We start from the raw sequence: 21,698 nt of genomic DNA, 5'->3' as shown, positions 1-21,698 counted from the left end.
TGCCCTCCCAGAGCTTATGGTCAGTGCTTTTAAGCTGCTTCCCGATAACCAAGCCCCAAATATCAGCTATTCTAGCTCTCTGCAAATTGTCGAGTTTCCTGATTAGCACAAAAGCAGCAAACATCAACAATGCATTTTATAAGACATCCATGTAGAAGTGGGAAAATGATGGAGAACCATCTCCTTCCTTCCTTACCCAAACGTAAGTACCGTGGGGGGCTGGTGGAGGGGGGAATGTGTTGCTACTGTGTCCACCCTCTGTGAAAATCCAGGGAAAATAGGATACTACATTAGTTGTGGTTGGGTATCTTACAAGACGTAAATTTTAAACATCCCTGGATGCCAAGGAATTCTGAGTACGTATTCCCTCACACAAGGGCTGGCAATGTGTTGCTCAAACAAAAATGAAACATACACCAGCCATCCCTGCCTTCTCACCATTTATGAAATCCCACCTGCCAGTGCTTTCGAGAGCTGCTCCCAATAGCCTCTGTGTCATCATGTCCTCACGACCCTACCACATCACACAGACACACACAACCCATTAAAGGGAGCCATTCGCCACTCAAGCCAAGCGGAGTTCTGTCCCCAGCACACATCCGTGCATTCACTCCTGCCCATCAGTACACCAGAAACATGGCTCAGAACTCTGGCACCCCATCTTGGAAGGCAACATTGCCAGAGAGCCCCAGAAATGGCATCTGAAGCTGGAACTCTTCCCCCCTTCACAGCTGGTTCCATGGGGAGCTTATTTCAGAAAATCCTATCACTCTCTACTCTCCAAACTTACATATCATAGGCTTCTGAGCCACGTTCACCCTGGGCTACAGTCTGTCTAGCTATTTAAGTCGAATACAGCGAGATATATTTGACACTGCTTCTCATTAGGGTTTTCTTGGTCTGTGTTCTCTGTTTCAGCATTGGTTGGAGTTTACAAAGTCTGTGGTGAAGCAATTGAGATGTAAGTACTGTCCATGGAAAGATAGAAGCCTCAGCCCCGGGGAGGGCGGGAGGAAACCTCACCCTTGTAGTGTGTCTTGGGAACCTTCCATTGTTCCGAGCGGAAGTTGGGCCTAAACATGAGAGGATCTTCTGGTGGTTCAGAGTCCTGTGCGTCCAGTGGGGCAGGGAGTCCCGTCGTCTTCCGGGGAGGGTCTTTGCTGATGGACATCTCTTTTTCTGTGCAGCCCAGCCTCCGTTCACCATGTGTTTCCGTGTGAAGTTTTATCCTGCAGACCCTGCGGCCCTGAAAGAAGAAATAACCAGGTAAGGCTGGTTATTACATCCCTCAGCCTCCAAGACCTGCTGGGAAGGATAGGAAAGAGGGGCCGTAACTTCTTAGGTCCTCTGTTTGGAAAGCTCCTAACTCAGCTAGGCAAAAATTCTTCCTAAATATAGCCTTACTTCTGCGTTTCACTTCCGCATGCTCTCTTTGCTCATCTCAGTAGAACTGCAACAAAGTGAGGTTCTTCCCTTCAACAAGTGTGAATACTTCACCTTAATCTGGGCATCTGCAAATGTAGCTGGAGTAGTGAGTTACTCAAAAGCATTTTGTTCTTTCACCAGTGATGTGGCCACCAGGGATGTTTTGGGAGAGGGCTGTGTTGCTGCTTATTGGGGGGCTTGAAATAGACTCCAGCAACCTAAATGGCAAAGCAGGAAACTGGAAAACAAGCCGGGAAACACTGAAGATTTTGAGTTCAAGTGGGTGACCTCCAGGGTGCTGATGGCCCAGGCTCGTGATAAACTCTTCATTGTGGGGATCATGTTGCAGGGAAGGCAGGCAGCTGCATGGCATGAACCGCGTCTCATCCAGCACCACTTGAGGATGAGAAAAAGCCTCTGTGCCCACGACATGCTACAAGAGGCTCAGTGAACAGGAGAGGCACCGCTTCCTCGAGGGCTTGGTACATCTGAGCTGAATTCACTCTGAAAGTCTTACCTCAAAGGTTCAGGCACTCTCTGAACTAGGACTCTTAATTTTTATATTAGAAAGATCTGATTTTGACATTAGCAAAACCTTGACATTTCCCTGTGAAGGATGGAGCCCTCGGTAAAGATGTGATGCCAGGAAGTCCTAGAGCAGAGGAGGAGATGGCTCCGCCAGCTCCAACCCCTTCCCTAAAGTCTTAGAGACAACAGGGACTTCCCAAGTGGTCCCCTGCAGGAGGCATGGGTTCAATCCCCGGTCGGGGAACTAAGATCCCACATACAGAGTGGTGCAGTGAAAAACAAAGCCAAGAAACCTTAGAGACAGCCAAGACTGGACAAGGCCATTGCCAGTGCAGAGACTGCTTGCCCTCTAAGGCCTTGAGACCTGTTTCTAAACCCTGAACCCGCCCAGCCTGAAGCGCTGAGGACAGTGCCCTGTGCAGTTAGAACCAAATCTCGTGCTCCAGAACTGGGCGCCTGCAAAGTGCAGGCCCTGCTCATCCACACGGAAGTGGGCGTGGCTCCCACTTGGCTTTTGAAAACCAGGCTCATCCATGTTCAGGAGCAAGCCTGTAGCTTCAGGCAGGAGAGTAAGGGGAGAACTACGATGTTTAACCACTTAAGCAGGGAAGAGTTTGGGCAAAGCACTGGCCTGCCCTGCTCAGGGGGCACTAGTGATAAAGAACCTGCCTGCCAAGGCAGGGGACGCAAGAGACACAGGTTCGATCCCTGAATTGGGAAGATCCCTCTGGAGAAGGGAATGGCAACCACTCCAGTATTCTTGCCTGGAGAATCCCGTGGGCAGAGTGGCCTGACGGGCTGCAGCTGAAGTGACTGAGCGCGCCCTGCTTGTGACTTCCACAGTGTTTGCCGTAGCCCTGCCCCCTGCTCCCCCTTCTCCCCCTACCCACTTCCCTCTCCTCCCTCCCTCCCCCTTCTCTCTGGAAAGAGGTGAGGAGGCCAGGGCCAACCCTGAAGACGAGGCTCCTGTCCACGTGTCAGAAACATTTAACACATCTTTGTTGAGAGCCTGACTCCCCGCCTTCTAACACCCAGCATTAGGATCATCTTGTCCACACCTCCCCGGATTAACAGAGAGGATGAGAAGGATTGGTCTAACAACCCAGAGGGCTGCCTGCGAGAGCACGGCAGACACACGGCCTTCTGATTTGATTGAAAAAATACACGGCTCTCTCGGCCGTTAGGAGGAGGTCTTAACCATAGACTCTTCTAAAGCACATGTCACTGCATAATATAATGTGCTCCCCCCCCCCAACTAAAGGCAGCAGAGACCTGGGGGCTCAGGTCCTGTTCTGTTACTTCTTTGTGGCCTTGAGCATAAAATCCTTGACTTCTCTGACCTTCAGGTTCCTTATTTATAAAATGAGGATGGTAATAGTACCTCATGGCTTTGTCGGGAGGATCACCCCCAGGGAGCATTGAGCCAGGCTCAAGATCATTGCCAGGTCAATCACATGGCCTGTGGACCCCAGCGGCTCTGCAGAGGGCACAGTCCACTTGGTTCTGGCTTTGCTCCCTTGTTGATGTCATAACCCCCACTCCTCTTCTGTCCCAGCTAGTGTCCTGACACTTAAGCAGCTGAGGCCTGAGAAAGCCAAGGTCAGGCTTCTCTCCAAGTCAGCAGACTTTAAAGACACTGGCAAGAGTGTGAGCTCCACCCCTCTCCGCACACATCCATGCCCACCGTCCTCCACGGGGGCCCCCAGCCTCCAGGATCTGATGCCTGATAATCTGAAGTGGAGCTCAGGTAATAATAACAGAAGTAAAGTGCATAAGAAAGGTGATAGCTTGAATCATCCAGAAACCATCACCCCCCACCCTCCCTGGCCTATGGAAAAACCGTCTTTCATGAAACCAGCTCCTGCTGCCAAAAAGACCGGGGCCCGCTGCTCTGCTGTTCTCCCCCTGCTCTCTGCCTCAGCAGCCCGCCTTCCCTCGGGCACTTTTTTTCCAGGCGTTGCCAGGAGCGTGGCTGTCAGGGCGCCTGGGTCTGCTTTGGAGTCTGTGTCCCCGCTCCCTGAGGCGTTCTGGGGAGGCCTGGGCTTAGCTGCATCTAAGTGGGTGCCTGCCCTCGCCTCACTCAATGCCCACAGTTCACTCCTGGCTTAGAGCCCTGCACCCCACCTTCCTGCCAGACTAATTTAGCCATCAGTGTGTTTTTTCCGGGCATTATTGGTCCTAAATTTCACCGCCGTCTCGGCTGTCCCAGTAAAGCCGGGCTGAGAGGAGGGATGAAGTAGGGAGTAAAGAACTGTGCTTCAATGTATCTCTTGGATTCTTCCCAGATGATAAATTTAGTTGCCAAATCCTGATTAATCTCTTTTGTCATTTTTTAAAGTAATAAATAGATTTTCTTGTCTGAGCTAGAGACAAGGCAGAGAAAATGGGGATTAGGCACCAGATTTAGCCTTTAACAATGGCTGCAGGTGTTCGAACTGGTTGAAAGATCAAGTGATAGAAGGAGATTCAGTGCAAATGGGGCCCCACCTTCCCAGGAAGCAAACAGCCCCGACACATGTTTGAACAGGTGCTCAAATATGTTAATAGATTTTTTTAGGCCATTTTAAAAAAACGTTAATAAAGCATATAGGTAGTTTATTCCAACAGTGAGTATCACTTGAGCTTAGCTTAGGCTAAGATGGGTTGGCAAACTTTTTCCGGAAAAGGCCGGATAGTTAGTATTTTAGGCTTTGTGGGCCATAGGGTCGCCATTGCAACTACCCTGTTCTGCCATTATAATGCAAAGTCAGCCGTAGACAGCACATACGTGAATGAGCATGGCTGTGTTCCAATCAAAAGTTATTTTATCTCACTGGGGACTCTGGTGGCAGGCTTAGTTTGCCAGTCCTGGGCGAAGGAATCAAGAAGACCTGAGTTCAAATCCCAGATCGTTCTTTAGCTGGATATGTGACAAAGCAAGCAACACTGCCTCTGATCATTCCCTCTCCTCGCATATGAGACAGGGATGAAACCAGTAATCACCTTACAGAGCTGCTGTGAGGATTAAACGAAAGAGTGCATGTTAAACGGCACGCAGCCTATCCGAAAGATGACAGGAAAACCTGAGTAAATCACTGGAATGTCAGCTCCATAGAAGGAGGACTCTGGTTGGTTCTCTGCTGTATTCCCAGCCGCTGTGGCAGTGCCTGGCACACGCGTGTGCTCAGAACTGGATGGGTGGGTGGGAGGGAGGGAAGGTGAAGAGGCACAGGATGTATAAGCTCTCCGAAAGTGAAAGTGAAGTCGCTCAGCCGTGTCGACTCTTTGTGACCCCATGGACTATAGCCCACCAGGCTCCTCTGTCCACGGGATTTTCCAGGCAAGAATACTGGAGAGGGTTGCCATTTCCTTCTCCAGGGGATCTTCCCAGCCCAGGGAGCGAACCCAGGTCCCCACATTGCAGGCAGACGCCTTACGGTCTGAGCCACCAAGGAAGTCATAGGCTCTCTAGAAGAATATTAAAGGTAATGAAACATGAATCTCTAATTCCAAGGAGCCCACAATCTAGTATTGGGGAGGAAGATGTACTAAACTTGATCACAGTCAGGGAAAAGAAGGGCAGAAAATAGAGGAAGCCAGGGGCAGAGAGGAAGACAGGGCCAAAGGGTCTTCTGGAAGAAACTCTTCAGGGGCCACCAGTGCTTTCCAGAGTTCAGAATCTCTAATTGTGGGAATACTCTGGATTCATCCTTACCCTCCGATGTCAGAAATCACAGTGCCAATGCCAGTACCTTGGATGTGCACATTCCAGAAACGCTCGGGTTTTCCTCCATCATCTCTTAGGCTCTTGCACATTCTGCCTTTGCATGGTCCTCCATCAATTTAGGACAGCTTGGCATCTAAACAAAATTGGACATGAGGTAAAGCCTCTTTGAAGCAAAAAAGGAGAGAGGCAGAGTTCAACCAAAAACGTGTGGTAAAGAGCAAGCCTTTCTGTCTTAAATCTGATCTAAAGCTGATTTCTCTTTTTTCCAGTGAGAATTTCTCTCTGATGACAAGGAGTTCCCCTGACTTCATTTAGGACCTTTCTCTCCCTAGCCATAGCTCACTGGATTACCGCAAGGGTAGAAAAAGTTATCAGGTAGAAAAAAGTTCTGTTTCCTCAGCTATACAAGGTGGGAATTAGGCTCTGTGACCCCTCCTATGAGATTCTGAGCCTGGGCAGCCCAGCAGGCTGACCCCTTGCCTGGCAGCACAGCGGCCCTTGTGGTAGTGCCCCCGGCAACGAGACAGTCTTCCTTAGGCCCTTGTGTGGCAGGGGAGAACGTGTCACGGCATCTTGGGGATAGGTGTAAGGATGCTATGAGTCATGTGAGATGGATTTCATGACCGACAACACTCAGTCACTGGTTACCTTCTCAAATGAACAAGACACAAAGCTTGATGGAAGCCGCTGGGGCAGAAAAGGAAGGGGGGCACCCCTGTGGAACTCCATTCCCTGGAGCCATCATTTGGTTCTTTCATGAGCCTGTCTCTCCTTGTCCTCTGAAGACTGCAGTGTGCTTCTTTAGGATGTTGACTCGACGCTCCTGTCCTGTGATCACGCCATCACCAGACCGTATTCCCACAGCCTTCCCCTTGAGCTCCCTGTAGCTGTTCTACCTTCAGAAGGCTGAAGCCCGCCCAGCAGTGGAAAGCCATGTTTCCGCTCCAGCTCACCCGAGGTCCCTGTCATGCATCGATCGTGGTTCTCGCTGTGAGGAGGGTCGTGTCCCCCTTGGGGAGCAAATCAGAAGCTCCAGAGAAGCCTTTTCAAACCCAGGACCACTCATATGCAAACTCTCGCATGCCCCCCACTCCCCCGGGGGATGTTCTCCGCACCACCACATTGAGGATCGCTGCCCAGGGCCTCTGGAACCTCTCCTTCAGTCCAGTATGTGCTGTCCCTGAATGCTGGGCCCAGACAAGCAGAGGAGGGTGGGCGGAGTGATGCGTGAACTCAGGTCCAGGAAGTGATCCGTGAGCAGGAGGCCAAAGGCTTGCTATCACGTCCTCCCAAAGCCTGTGGCAGGTGGGGCCAGAGGGGCGAGAGGAAGGGAAGGGCTCAGCCCCTGCCTTCCACACATCTTGTGACATTCCACCATGGGAAGCAGGATGTAGACAAACTGGATTTGGTGGTGGTGGTTGTTCACTTGCTCACTCGTGTCTGACGCTTTGCGACCCCGTGGACTGGAGCATGCCAGGCTTCCTGTCCTTCAGTATCTCCCAGAGTTTGCTCAGACTCACATCCATTGAGTCAGTGATGCCATCCAACCATCTCATCCTCCGTCACCCCCTTCTCCTACCTTCAATCTTTCCTAGCATCAGGGTCTTTTGCAGTGAGTCGGCTCTTTGCATCAGGTGGCCAAAGTATTGGAGCTTCAGCATCACTCTTTGCAATGAATATTCAGGGTTGATTTGCTAGATTCAGTTTAAAAAATTACTATTCACTGCATGATGTGATGTAATTTTCCTTTGGTTTTCCTTGGCAAATATTGGGTCGATTGGGGGTATGGTAGGTGGGAAAAGGAGGGGAATTCTTACTACTTTCCACACTACAGCAGTCATCTTCCCTTTGGTTTGAAGAGGGTTGTCCACCCTAATGTGATTAGAAGGATGCTTTTGAATTTCTTAGGGACAGTGCTTCATAGATTTTAATATATGTCCAGATCACCTGCAGATCTTGTTACAGTAATTCATTAGGTCTCACATGGGCTTAATTCTCCATTTCCACCAAGCTCCCACCTGCTGCTGATACCTCTGTAAGGTGGGCTACACTTCGGGTAGCAGGGCTTAGAAGAGAATGAAGATTACTCCGTTTCTATTTAATTACTTGAATCACCAAGCCCCGGGCTCTGAGCCACCTGCTGGTGACCCTCCTCACCCTAGAAGTTGTGCTGTCACTGGTTTGCTTTCTTTTGAGCATTTTCACATGATCCGGTGGGCATGGAATCCTTGGTGTTATTCTTCAGCCTGAAAACAGAAGCAATGAAAACCTCGAGTTGTCCAGGAAGAGCTGGATTTCTTTTTGGTTCAAGCTGATGGAATTTAAGGGAATTTTACTATATTCCCAGGGCTTCCCTTGTGGCTCAGCTGGTCTCTGGGTTGGAAAGATCCCCTGGAGAAGGGAAGGGCTACCCACTCCAGTATTCTGGCCTGGAGAATTCCATGGACTGGATAGTCCATGGGGTCGCAAAGGGTCAGACATGACTAAGTGACTTTCACTTTCCTTTTCACTATATTCTTGTTACTCCTGTAGGGATGCTGTAGTTATCTGTGACTGTTTAAAATCACAAGTATTTCTCATCTCTGAGGGTTTGTGGGTCAGGAATTCAGGAGCAGTTTAGCTAGGTGGCTCCAGCTCAGGGTCTCTCTTGGAGTTGAAGCCAAGAGGTGTGCTGGGCCTGTGGTCATCTGAAGTCTTGACTGATTCACTTCTACCATGGTGTAACTCACGTGGCAGAAAGCTTCAGTTCGCTTCTAGCTGTTGGCAGAAGGCCTCAGTTCCTCACCACATGGACCTTTCTGTAGGACTGCTTAAGTGTCCTCGAGCAGAATGAGTGATCCGAGAGAGAGAGAGAATGAGGAGGACGCTGTAGGGATGTTATGACCTGGTCTCAGATGTCAGACATTACCACTTCTGCTTTATTCTGCTTGTTTGAAGCAAGCCGCCGAGTCCAGCCCACACTCAGATGGAGCAAATTAAGCTCTACCTCTGGAAATGCGGAGTATCAGGGAATTTCTCGACTTTTTTGTGTGTTTTGCCTCACCGCATGGCTTGTGGGATCTTAGTTCCCCAACCAGGGGTTGAACCCGCCCCCTTAGCAGTAAAAGCATTGAGTCCTAACCACTGGACCACCAGGGAATTCCCTGTGGACATGTTTTGAAACCACCACAGATGCCCCCCGGCCAAAGAACTGCTGTGGTGGCTGACTCACGTAAGGGCTTGATAGCCCTGGCTTCCGCTCTTCTCAGGGGATCTGTGATGCAGTGTACATCGGAGACTCCGCTCCTTGCAAAGATCTTTCAAACTGGAGCCTCAACAATTCTGTGGTCACAGGGTCCACCCAACTACTTGTGAGAATACGAAGTAGCCGTAGCACAGCACCAAGAGGGAGGGATAACATGGTGATGAAGAGCCGACCTCCGTCTTGAACTTGAATCCTGGCTCTGCCATCTTCCAGTTATGTGCCCGTGAGAAAATCGCTGAAGCCTCAGTTTATCTTATAAAAAGGGGACAATAACCATATCTGTTCTCAGAGTGGTATGTGCAAATTAGCTGAGAGGCTGCAGTAAAGTGTATAATCCCCGGACTGGCAGGTGAGAAGTGCTCAATACACATCAGCTGCTATGAGTTGTTCTTGAGAGTCAGCCTACTTCCACCTGAGGTGAGAGCTCCCTGTGGTTGAAGAAATACTTGCCACAGGTTTCTGTCCATCCCTCACCAGTGCCTCTTCTTACACCTTATTCAAATTCTGAGAGATCTGGTTGACCTCTGCCCATAACGAGGGCTGTTCCACATAAGGACAGGTCCACTGGCAAACAGAGGCAGATCCCTCCCACGGGCTCATTCCTTCCCCACATTTCTGCTTATTTGTTCGTTGGTTACTTACTTACCTGTCTACCTACCTGCACTGGGTCTTAGTTGCAGCATGCAGGATCTTCAATGTTTGTTATGACATACGGGATCTTTAGTTGCGGCACATGGGATCTGGTGCCCGACCAGGGATTGAACCCGGGCCTCCTACATGAGGAGCACCAAGTCTTAGCCACTGAATCACCAGGGAAGCCCCCTGCTTCTTAAGAGACGTCAGCGAGAGTCCGAGGGAGAGGGCGGCTCTGTCAGCCCCTCTCTCACGACACAGGTTGCTTTGTAGGTGCTGAGACTGGAGTTGGCTCCTTCCAGAGCCCAGCTCTGGGCACAGTGCTTTTAACCAGGAGATACCATTTCTGTTTTGAGCTGCAGGAGGAAACTCACAGGTTGTTTGGAATTGAACCTCAAAATCAGTTCAGGGCAAAGTGCTTGAAAGAGTCTAGTCCTCAGGGATATGAAAAATGTATTTGTCCTGGGACATGTTTTGAGATTTTTGTTTTAATGTAGTAAAAGTGTCCTGACAGATTTTGATAGGCTGATATTACATATTTATGTCTTTAAAGCAATCAAAGAAATCCTTTATAGTTCATTCTCTGTTTTCTCTCCAGGTATTTAGTCTTCCTGCAGATCAAAAGGGATCTCTACCACGGTCGCCTCCTCTGTAAAACATCAGATGCTGCCTTGTTAGCAGCTTATATCCTTCAAGGTAATGACTTTTGACAGGATAAATTTGCTTTTCATGCTAAGTACTGATTACATTATTTCAGTTACCACAGATGACTACTTCTTGGATATAAACAGTATCTAACTTGAAACAGAGTCCAAGTTAAAGGACTTTGCCTGGACTCCCTTGATCCAAGAAGCTCAGACCACTCAGCCTCAAGTTGTCTGTACCTCAGGTCTTTCTGGAAGCCCCTTCAAGTCATTCAGACTCTGTTTGGGTGGCGGGGATGGGGCGGTAGGGAGTGTTTCCCTGCACCCTTGGTTGATAAAGTTACTAAGCCTCTGGAGAGTAATCCGAATCTGTTTGTTTTGGTTTTTTTCTGTCCTTTTGTGCAAATCTCAAAGATGTGAAGCGCCTTGGGATTCTGGTGTCAGTTTCAGAGACTTTCCCGTTCCAATTGCTCAAAGTTGAAAATGTTTCCAAGTTACAAACCCATTTTCTACACACAAATAAGAGTTGGGGCTGTACCCAGCCAATACCCAGACTGGCTTTTTGGTTTTTTGCAAAACAGAGGGAAAGGTATGCACTCTTTATACATCATCCCTTCTCCTTTCATGAGATGCAGGAGACTCCTAAGTGCCACTTCCTGGACTTCTCTTAGTCCTTCAGCCTGAAACTGTCACTGGGTTATTTTGGGCCATAGCGCTAACATCGTGAAGTTTCTCCCAAAGAAACTGAACTTGTAATCGGAAATCTGTGAACTCCAGGAAGCTACTTTGTGAATAGAACCTAAAAAAAAAAAAAAATGCTTGCCAATAAGAAACTAAAGTTCTTCCGGCAAGAAAAATGTCACAGCTGCGTTATGAATGTAAAAGTCATTCTATTGCAACTTTGACTTCTGAGACTTCTGTTTTAAAAAAACACCCAAGTAGGAAGTCTAGAAGGTGCTTGCTAACTTTAAGGGACCCAAAGAGATCCCTTTCATTTTTAAGGAAAACCTGGTCCCATCTAAGTGAAATTTTAAACTCTGGTCTTTTCTTTAGTTTTACCCTGACGGACATATTGAAATTTGTTTGTTTGTTTTAAAAGAAGTCACTGATATCCAACACTGATGTTTCCCACTGGGAGCTTTCTAAGTAAAATTATAATAAAATGACCCCATGGCACAAGGTCATTTCAGACATTAAGCCCCAGGAAACCTTTAGTCTCTTTCTGCTGCTGCCGCTGCTAAGTCGCTTCAGTTGTGTCTGACTCTGTGCAACCCCATAGACGGCAGCCCATGAGGCTCCCCTGTCTCTGGGATTCTCCAGGCAAGAACACTGGAGTGGGTTGCCATTTCCTTCTCCAATGCGTGAAAGTGAAGTCGCTCAGTTTTGTCCAACTCTTAGTGACCCCATGGACTGCAGCCTACCAGGCTCCTCCGTCCATGGAATTCTCCAGGCAAGAGGGCTGGAGTTGGGTACCATAGTCTCTTCCTAAATGATAGAAATTCCCAAGTAATTTGGAAGATAGTATCAGGAAACTAGTGCCACAGAACAATACTCAGTTGTGAAAAAGGGCACATTTTTTTCCTTAATATTTACTCCTCACTCAAGACTTCTCACCTGCACTGGCTATGGTTCTCACTAGGGAAGGAGAAGAGACAAGCACACAGCGGCTGAACTGCTCAACACCCTTCCCCCTAACGCACACACAGCATTCCCTGTGGAATGCTCCGTGTGGAGAAGGCTGGGTTCTGACCTGGAGACACACTGTGAGGAGTAGTGTGGGCCCAGTGACCCCCCGAAGTTCACTGATCTGAAGTCTCAGCAGTTAGGGGATGGACTCTAAATTTTCAGGGGGAGAAAGCCCAGCCCCACCCCCACAGGGAACGGAGAAGTCAGCCTTGGGACCCGATGCTTCTGAACTCCGTGGCACTCTCTGGTTACAGCCAGTCTTCCCGCTCTGCAGGCTTCTCCAAGGGGCCTGGCACCTGGTCAGCCCTCAGTGAGTAGTTACTCAAATACGTTCACTTGATCTGATTTGGACCCAGAGCTGAGTTCTGAGTGTGGGTCGTGACTCGGTCATCATTTGGCTGTGTCCCTGCTAAAAGCCTCAGAACGGGACTTAGATTTCGGATGTGGCCGAGGCCCACAAGGCTCTGATCTCCTGATCCAGCTCACAGTTTCCTTTGCTGCCGCAAAGAGCTTCGCTCCCAGGCGCTCTCCTCGTGGCTGAATGGATGTGGGCATGGGGCAGGGGCTGCTCTTTCACAGCAGGTTTACCTGTGGTGGTCTCAGGACACAGGCTGAGCTCCACTCTCTCCACGTGGCCTTGAAACCAACACAGCCAATGGACACAGGAGGGGAAACAAAGCCGGGCCTGCTCCTGAGACCTGCCCTCCGCCCCGCCCACAGCCGTGCTCAGGACCCACTGTTCGTGGCAAATGTGGTGCAGCCTTCTGCTCTGCGTGTTAGTCTCCTGTTGTGTTGCCAGTGACGATTTACCTGTCTCCACAATTGTTTCCTCTGCTTTCCTTTTGCAAGCGGAGATTGGGGATTATGACCCAGGAAAACACCCCGAAGGCTACAGCTCCAAGTTCCAGTTTTTCCCTAAACATTCAGAGAAGCTGGAAAGGAAGATTGCTGAGATTCACAGGACAGAGCTCAGGTGCGTGTCCCGCGGTTCAGGCCAGGCCACTGTCTCCCCCACGGCCCAAGCACACGTTGTCTGCTCCAGTAGACCCAGCCCTCCTCACTCCAGGATGTAATCATGTTCCAATCTCGGTGATCTACTGCCCGTACAACCCTAAGGCTCCCTCTTCAAGAACAGTGGTGTAGGCTGAGGCTTAAAGGCAAGAGAGATGCTATATTGTAAGGAAAACAGAGAAGGATTTGCCTCTGAAAGGTATTTGCTTCACTAGGATAAACGGAGAGAGACCGGGATCGGGGCGGGTTGTGAGGGAGGTCGGGGGAGGGCAGTAGAGGGACGTGGAGCAGAAGCATGAACTGGGGAAAAGGAAAACATAGAAGAAATAGCAAAAGAGAACAGAGAGGAGGGGTTAAGAAGATGGGCACACCTCCACCCCTGGTCTGTGACTTCTAGGTCAGCAGATAGGACTGAGCAGGGCCAGATGCTCTGGGCGCAGGGAGATTCCTGGTTCAGGGGGTGTGACTTTAACATTGCTTCCCTCGACCCCACACCAATGTACCCAGGGAAGAAGGGGAAATGCAGCCAGAAGCAGGAGGTAACTGCCCTCCTCAGATTGTCCTAGTTCACCCAGATATACCCAAGTCCATAAAAATAGTATCAATGCATCCTTTCACCCATATGAAATAGGGTTTTCTACAAAGGTTGATTTTTATTTAAAAAAGAAAACAAAGGGGTATTTAGGCTCTACTTTGTATGGCATGCTGGAGCAGACGCTCAACTGTGAAGAAGAAATTTACATATAATACAGCATATTAATACAGTACAATTTTTTAAATCTTTTAACATATTTTTGTAACTTACCTTTCTGGGGTAGGACGGTGCTCAAGGGGAGGGGGGCAGAAAAATATTCCTAATGATAATATTAAGCTTAAACTAGTACCTAACTGATGCCCTCCCCCCCCCAAAAAAAAAAAACAAAAAAATCCTTCACCTTCACTCAAAAATTTTACCAAGAAATATGTCCGCAAAGCCTCCTTTTATAAACAGACCTCCTGCCCGCTGTGTGTGGCCATATTGGACCCCACCCCGCCTAGAGGAATGGAGACCCCCGTCAGAGGTGGAATCCCAGCCCTTCCCACGACTCCTCCCATCACTCTTGGCGAATAGCGGCCCCTTGTGGTGAAAGTCAAAATAGACACAGATCATGAGGGCGCGTGGCTCATTCAGAGACCCGGGGTGTGCTGGGGCTGCCTGGAGGCGCTGCCAGGAAGGTTTGAAGAGACGTCAGAGCAGTCAGGACAGTCCTCCAGAAACCTAACAGAAGCCAGGGGGATCCCCCAGGAAACGATGCCCACTTGGAGGACCCCAGAGGGTTGGGCTGACTCCAGGGGTGAATGGAGCCCAGGGAACCCTGCAGCCTCCAGCCAGGGAGCAGCGCCTCCCTGGAAGGGGCGTCGGTGCTCAGTGGCCTCTGGGGCCTGGCTTTCTGCCTGCTGTGCCGGCGTTTTCCCAACACCTTCCCCGTGTCTCGGGTGCACTGGTGGAGGTACGCACAGAACCCTCACTGCTCACACAGGCTCAGCCTCATCTTCATCACGTAAAACTGGTCTGCATTTCCTCTTGGGCTCTGAGATCCTTGAGGGCCCCGGCTGTGCATTAAATTCTATGGTGTGTTTCACACCTGGGCCGCCCAAAGGCTGCTGAGGTGTTGATGGATTGCTGCCTCCCCACAGACACGGGCGGGAATCTGGGGCTGCTCCTCCTTGGGTGGGCTTGTCTTCCTGCCCTGCCGTAGGACTTGAGGCAGATGATGAACGCAGCTGTCTGAGTTCTTGACTGCACAAACTACCCACCCCCTCCTGTCCCTGAAGCCCACCCCCACATCAGTGGAAGGACGTCAGCTTGCCAGGGTGCTGGACACTGAGACCCCGTGTGACCCTGCCTGCCCTCGTCCTATTCGGAGCTTGTCCACACCTCTGCTGAGGAGCCAGCAGGAAGGGGACGATGCTCAAGGCTCCTCCTTCAGAGGGGTTGGTGCCAGCACTGGTTTCTTTTTCTGTTTGTTTCCTCTTCATAGTCATCACCTTGTGGGCAGACAGAGCTATTGCGGAGTCTGGGGAGCTCAGCAGCGGCTCTCACTGCATCTCTTTTCCCCAGTCCCATGTGCCCTTCTGGTAAAGGAAGAGGGTTAGGCAACAAGATACACAGGTCCTGTCTTAGTGTCTCAGTCCAGATCGGATGGCCTGCAGCCAGCTTATAGATGTATTTTTTCCTGCCCCCATCATATTGAAAACTGAGAAATGCCACATAAAAATCAGTGTGTCTGAATTCTCTTTAAAAATCACACCTAGCAATGCTGGGCCCTGCTTTCCAACACTACCATCTTGGAGCTGGAGAGCAGCTTCCCTCTTTAGATGGGGCAGCATTCCCAGTTTGCCATAGTCCCCACCACTCCCTATGGTGTTACACTCAGCCCATGTCATTCATCACACTGCCTGCCTCACTCTGAAGACATCTGAGGGTTTGACCCTAGAAAAAGGTCTGTGAAGTCAGTCCTAGGACAGAGCCGGGAGCACACCCCATGAAAAAATAGGAGCATGAGAGACCCTGGGCACTTCTTAATTGAGTTCATCTCAGGGAAACCTATAGGAACAGGAAATCCTGAATTGCTTCATTTTCTTTATTCCAGTGGTCAAACACCAGCAACTTCAGAGCTGAACTTTTTAAGGAAAGCGCAGACATTGGAGACGTACGGAGTGGACCCCCACCCGTGTAAGGTAAGGCACCCCTGTGGCTGGAGACTGCACCAATTTTGCCCCCCGCCCACCAGAGGATGACAGGCAGGGAGGGACCTCATGCCTGCACCCCACCCCACCCCCCGTCACCCTGCCCTTCAATACTGAGATGACTGACTTCATTAGTGACAGAGGGCAGAAAAAACGTCTCATTGTGAAAACTCCTCTGGATTCCACGCTGCGGAATCTTCTGCCACGTCAGAGCTGAAGCATACAGGCACAGTCTAAATAACAAATCTGAAACCAGGGCCCCCCTTTGGGAGCCGTGGGTAATTCGGTGCAACTGAGGAGAGGCGGAATGTGGGAGCCCCGCCCCTCCCAGGGAATGATCAGAGGCAGCTCAGCACACGGCCCACCCTTCCCTGACCCGTAATCTAGTTTCTATCCAGGAGTGGGTTTTATTGACTGTAGAGCGGCAGTGGAGTCACACTTAATTCCATTATGCGCCTGTGAGCGGGACAGGGACCAGCCCGCGAGGCTCTGCCCAGAGAAATCCTCTGTAATTACTCACATGCGTCTGGCACTTGGGAGATGAGCTTGGGCAGCCGCGGACACTGAGGAGGGTGGTGGAGACCGTGGCCCTCTCTCCCTGTCTGTCTGTGGCTGGATCCCCGCATGTCATCTCATTCCAGCTCTGATGCTTCTGGTCTCTGCTTCAGTCTTCCAGATCTGTGCCTCTTTCTCTCCACTACCGGAGAGACCCCAGTAAAACTGACTCTGAACATTGACCTCTCATTCCTAAAAAGTGAGGGTCAGTGTAGGCTTCCAACAAGAAAGAACAGAACAGAAACCAAAGAAGCCAGAATTACCTTTCTCGTGGCCCCTTGGTGAGGAGATACTCTTGCATAGGATTAAATGCCAAAACTTAACAGTTAACTTTGAGAACATTCTGGCACTCAGAAACCTGGCCACCCTCCCAGCTCGACGGTTCCCTGTCCACCAGCACAGCCTGCTGACAGATAACCCGTGTTCTTGAGGGCCAACACTGTCAGAAAACACATTCATGCCAGTTTATACCCCCCCAAAAAATGACATACGGGTATGTGCAAAGGAATTAGCAAAGCTTCCTGAATAATGCCTTCTGCACCACCAGCACAGTTTAACTTGCATCGATTGCTTGGATACCAATGGCAGAGGGCTACAGAGAACCAAAGAGAGCTTTGGGGTCAACCGGCCTTGGCTTTAGTGCTGGGCCCTCCTTACTGGGGCCTTCAGAGGCTTCTCTGAGCCTCCCTTGCCTTGTTGGTGTGAAAGCCCTCAGCAGATACCCCTGAGTCACTTCAAGACCTTAGGAGACACCGCTGCCTTCTTTTCTTCTCCGCCACCCTGTGCATGGCTGAATTTGCTCCACGTCTTCTCACAAGACTTTCAGGATGGAGCGATTTCCTCGCCAAGAAGCAAAAGCAGAATCGTCCCATTTTCCAATGGATTCAAATGAAAACTGGTAATAAAATCAGGTACAACTTCAGGAGAAGACACTGGAGAAGCACCAAGCTGGGTCTTTCAGGATCTCGCACATGCAGCGGCACACATTAGGCTGTGTCAAGGTCACTTGCATCTTACCATTATCACTTTGCGAGCACGTACTGTCTGACCTGCTGGGTATGTTTTATTGGCAAAATGATTTTTCTCTCTGTCAAGTGTTTCTGCACTAGTGCTTCTGGCTTAGTAATAAACACGTGAGGCCTTTTGTTGGGGAAAAAAAAAAGACCCAGCTGCCTAAAGATGAATAAGATCAACCGAAGATGCCAGGTCACCTCTGCATGTGACCCATCTGTTTGGTCCCTTTGAGGAGAGGAGGGTCCCTGGGCAGGGCTGTCACCGGGTGGCGTGTAACCTGAGCATGATAACTGAGTGGGATGGGTGAAGGTCTCTCCTGTTGTCTCCGGAGATCTGGAAGCCAAGGAGCAGCCTGCTTGGTGTGCAGCCCAAATCCACATGTACCCTGGGACTGGGGGGCTCCTGGTCAGCCCTGTCTTTGAGCCTGTCCACCATCAGACAGAGGTGAAGGAACCAGCGTTCATACAGGCACTGCACGAGGCCCAGTCCCATGTATCACATCATTTCACCCCCACGGCATCAACTCCAAGAAGCGGGGAGGGAGGAGAGGCGTGTGGCATGCCTTCCCGGGCAGGCGCACTGGAACCCTTTCACGTTATTTTCTCATTTAATTCTCATGCCAGCACTGGGGTGTGGATATTATTCTTCCTAATTTATAGACAAAGAGCTGAAGGTTCCGGCAGGCCACAGTGCGCAAGGCCCTGAGTGGCAGAGCAGGAATATGAACTAAGGTCCCTTCCTGTTGCGCATCTCTCAGGAGCAGAAGCACCCAGACTTCCTTGTGAAGTAGGTGGGAGCAGTCACCTCACTGGGCTTCCACTCCCGTGTTCCTGGGCTCCATACTTCTTGCTGGTGCAAGGCCCTGCTGCAGGCCCCACGGCTCATCTCCTTGGGCTCCAGCTCAGGATCTCCTCAGCCCTCCTGGGCAAGGAGAACAGTCTGGGAGCCTTTTACTCTTGCCACTAAGTAGAGTCACTTTGGTGATAGGCTACCAAGCACTTGCCTTGACGTTGCTACAAGGGGAGCCGAAAGAAGCTGGAGCGCTCAGTGTAATAAATACTGATGATTTCTATTAACAGAGAGGCAATTACTGGGCCCTGGGAATCTGGGGCACGCAGCCCTAGGGAGGAGAGAAGAAGAATCGTTTCGATAATTAAATGAGAGCAGAACAAGGCTTCGGCTGGGTTCTGTTCTCCTGGACTGATTAAGAAGCTGCTGTTCTTCCTGTCCATGCTGATGGTTTCTTTCTGACCAGGATGTCCTTGCCTGGCCCTGGGACTAGGAAGAGGAGATCCTACCAACTCTGGGTGGAAGAGCCAGAGGGCTCCTCTCTAGCTAGCTGTCTTACACTAATACACGAACCCTGAATTCGCAAAGGCTATCCTGAGCTCTCTGCCTTTCCCCTGGCCCCCAGCTCCCGGCAGAAGCCCCCAGCAGACCAAGCCTACAGCTGCTGGAGGAGAAAAATGGAGCAAACCACTGATGGCCCAGCCTTGTGCCTGGCCCCCAGCCTGACATCTCTCCAACATCAGGGGACACCATCATGCTCCTTTCAGGGAGCCTGAGCCTGGTGCTCTGCCCTGGTCTCCAGACTGTGGCCCCCTGCCCTGCTGAGGTTCATGGGCTGGTCGAACCCATCACATGAGCCCTTTCTTATGAGTCTTGAAGGGACCATTTATTGAGAGCCGGCACATACCAGGCACATACACACAGTATCTCTTTTCATCTTTACAACCCTGCTAAGAAGACATTCTTGTCTTCTCTTTAATATAAGAACACTGAGCTTTGAGGAACTAACATGTCTAGGGTTACTGGCAAGGACGGTACTGGGACTCGAAGCTTCGTCTCCGTGTTGTCCTCTTTCAATGGTCGTTCATGGTCTTCCACCTCGGAGAGATGGCATTTATTTAGGAACAAAGCGGGACTCACAGCCACCTCTGATCAAGAGAGGACAACAAGGCCTATGAGACTTTGAAATCATCGTAGAAAAATGTAACAGAAATTGATGAGGTGGCTTTATGCCTGTTCTGTACAGACCAAGAAAAAAGTTGACTTCAGCAGGATCTAGATTAGATCAACCACACAAATGCAAGGTTGTGCCGTTTCCTTGCTCTTAAAGTGGGATCTTTTACTTTCATAATCCAGCTGCGTAGGCTCCTCTCTAAGTAAAGCCACCCCCATCTTGACACATCGCCCCCCTGCCTCAGAGAAGCAGAACAAGAGGTATCAGTGCTGACTCGCCTCACCCTCAGGTTGGCCCCTCTTGGCTACCATGCAGGGAATGTCAGGTTTCCTGCCCAAATGGAAGGCTTGACCGAAGTCACTTCAGTGGCAAGTTCCTGCCAAGGTGTGCATTTCTGAGCTCTCACGGCTAGATGCCAAGCCTCTTGGAGGGGGCTGCCTGCTCTCCTTATCGCCACTGTACATTCTTGTGGCTGTGTTTTCTGTTTGTTTGTTTAGACTTCTTTTTTGGGGGGGACATGCCTCATGACTTGGAGGACCTTAGTCCTCCAACCAGGAATCAAACCCATACCTCCTGCAGTGGAGTGTAGTCTTAACCACTGAACCAGCAGGAAAGTACCATGACTGTTTAAGTATGTTGAAACTGGGTGACTCTCATGACTGGCTTAGTGTGAAGGTCCCCCAGCTCTAAGCTCTTTCAGGAATGGGCATCACTGTCTGGAAGAGCATATAAAATCCTCTTTCCTAAGGTTTTTTCTGTTTCTTTGTTTTTTTAAGAATAATAGAGGCTTCATCCACCCAGACTGAATTAGTTTCGGTCAGGTCCAGAGGAAGAACTGTGTGACCTTAAGTAGCATTAACAACTGAGAATGCTGTGGTCCTGACCCAGTCACCCCTGCGGGGCGGGTGGCAGACAGAGCCTATTTCACTGTATTCAGAGGTGGGTCTGAGCAAAGGTGGCCCGGTGTCCCCATTTCCAAGAACCTGTCAGGACTGATTTCCAAAAATCCTTTTCTGGGCAGAGTGATCATCTCAGGGTGAACAGCTGATGACTGATGGATGCAGGTTAGGTCTCATGGTGGGTTCCATATGAACACATGAATGACTCTGCAAATCCATCCCCTCCCCAAAACACCGTTGGCCTTGTCCTGGCAGTACGTCATTTAGGCCATCTTCCTAAAATCATACAGAAATAATATTTCTTTTTTCCTTTTTTAATGATTTTTTAAATTATTTGGCTGTGCTGGGTCTTAGTTGCGGCACATGGGATCTTTAATCTTCACTGTAGTGTGCAAGATCTTTAGTTACGGCGTGTGAACTCTCAGTTACAGCATGTGAACTCTCAGTTACAGCGTGTGAACTCTCCCTTATGGCCTGTGGGCTCTAGTTCCCTGACCAGGGATGGAACCTGGGCCTTTGCATTGGGAGCGAGGAGTCTTAGGCACTAGACCACCAGGGAAGTTCTGAAAGTAGTATTTCTTGAAGTCTATATGGTGGTCCTCATCTGTAAGATGAGGAAACTGAGGCCCAGAGGGGCAAGGAGGTTACGGAGCAAATTAAGCATCGCTGGGGTCCTGAACCAGGACTGAAGCTCCTTCCACAGGGCTGAGGAGCAGGACGGCTATAGAGCAGAGCTGGTGGTAACTGCTGTGTGGCTGGCAAGACCTGGGTGTTTACTCCACTTCCCAGCTCACTAATGGCGCAGTCCCAGGGGTGCTGATTGCGCCAGCATGGAGGGGACAGGCAGGAAAGATGGCTGAGATGGGAGCCTGAGGGACAGGGTGCGGCCGCCTGTCACTTCTCTCCCTGTCCTCATCGCCTTCTCTTGTCAGTAACTCGTCCTTTCACATAGAAACCCCAGGGGCAGGCTCACAAGGAGAACGGCTCGTTAGAGGAAGGAAACCAGGAAGCTTCCAGAGACGGTGTCGGTGTGGCCGCCTGTGTGTTTTCATGCTGGTCCAGGTGTGAGGTTTCATGCTGTAATCCAGTCCCACTCCTCACGTGCAGAGACAAGTAGCAAATCTCCCAGCTGCCTGGCCCCTGCCCAGTGGGTGCCAGGTGCCAGGGCCTTGCAGCAGCTTTGTCTGCAGCTGTTGCATCAGAAGCAGTCTGGATAATTGCTCTCTTCAAATGAGAGGATGAATGGGGATATAGCACAGGTGTTATTATTATTTATTGGAATAAGTAATATTTACCGGCGTTTAATCGGGGTGTCTTAGCATGTTTGCTCCCTGTTCCTAGTCAGCCAGTCTGGTCAGGAGAGACTGTTTCTAAGTCCAACACATCCTTCACTCGGAGGCCAGCCCTGGGGTATCTGGATGGTGCAGTGACCAGTGCCAACCGAGGAACCCAGCTCATGGGAGGACCTGCCCTTCCCTTCACTGTCACCATAGTGATCCTCACAGAGGTCTGACTCCTCCAGCCCGCCCAGTTAGTGCTGGGCCCCCTGGCACACTCTGCATTGCGTGCGGTGCTGACGTTCAGCTGTTAGCTCCCACCACCAAGCCCTGGTGACAGGCAGGGGGAGGCCCAGCCCCATGGCCTCCCAGTATCTCCATTC

At 50.3% G+C, this 21,698-nt stretch overlaps 1 protein-coding gene across 1 annotated transcript in view; it reads left to right on the top strand.

Annotated features, from left to right (window-relative positions):
* Positions 1-21,698, top strand: part of FRMD5 (FERM domain containing 5) — a 322,295-nt gene that overhangs the window by 284,196 nt on the left and 16,401 nt on the right. Inside the window, exons 3-7 of the mRNA XM_052659739.1 lie at positions 919-961; positions 1,188-1,266; positions 10,135-10,232; positions 12,716-12,839; positions 15,511-15,598. Coding sequence (XP_052515699.1) covers positions 919-961; positions 1,188-1,266; positions 10,135-10,232; positions 12,716-12,839; positions 15,511-15,598 — 432 coding nt within the window. The remainder of the gene's footprint in view (positions 1-918; positions 962-1,187; positions 1,267-10,134; positions 10,233-12,715; positions 12,840-15,510; positions 15,599-21,698) is intronic.

This window comes from Budorcas taxicolor, chromosome 21 (assembly GCF_023091745.1).
Source record: "Budorcas taxicolor isolate Tak-1 chromosome 21, Takin1.1, whole genome shotgun sequence".
NCBI classification, from domain to species: domain Eukaryota; kingdom Metazoa; phylum Chordata; class Mammalia; order Artiodactyla; family Bovidae; genus Budorcas; species Budorcas taxicolor.
This window is presented reverse-complemented; position numbering and strand designations above follow the sequence as displayed.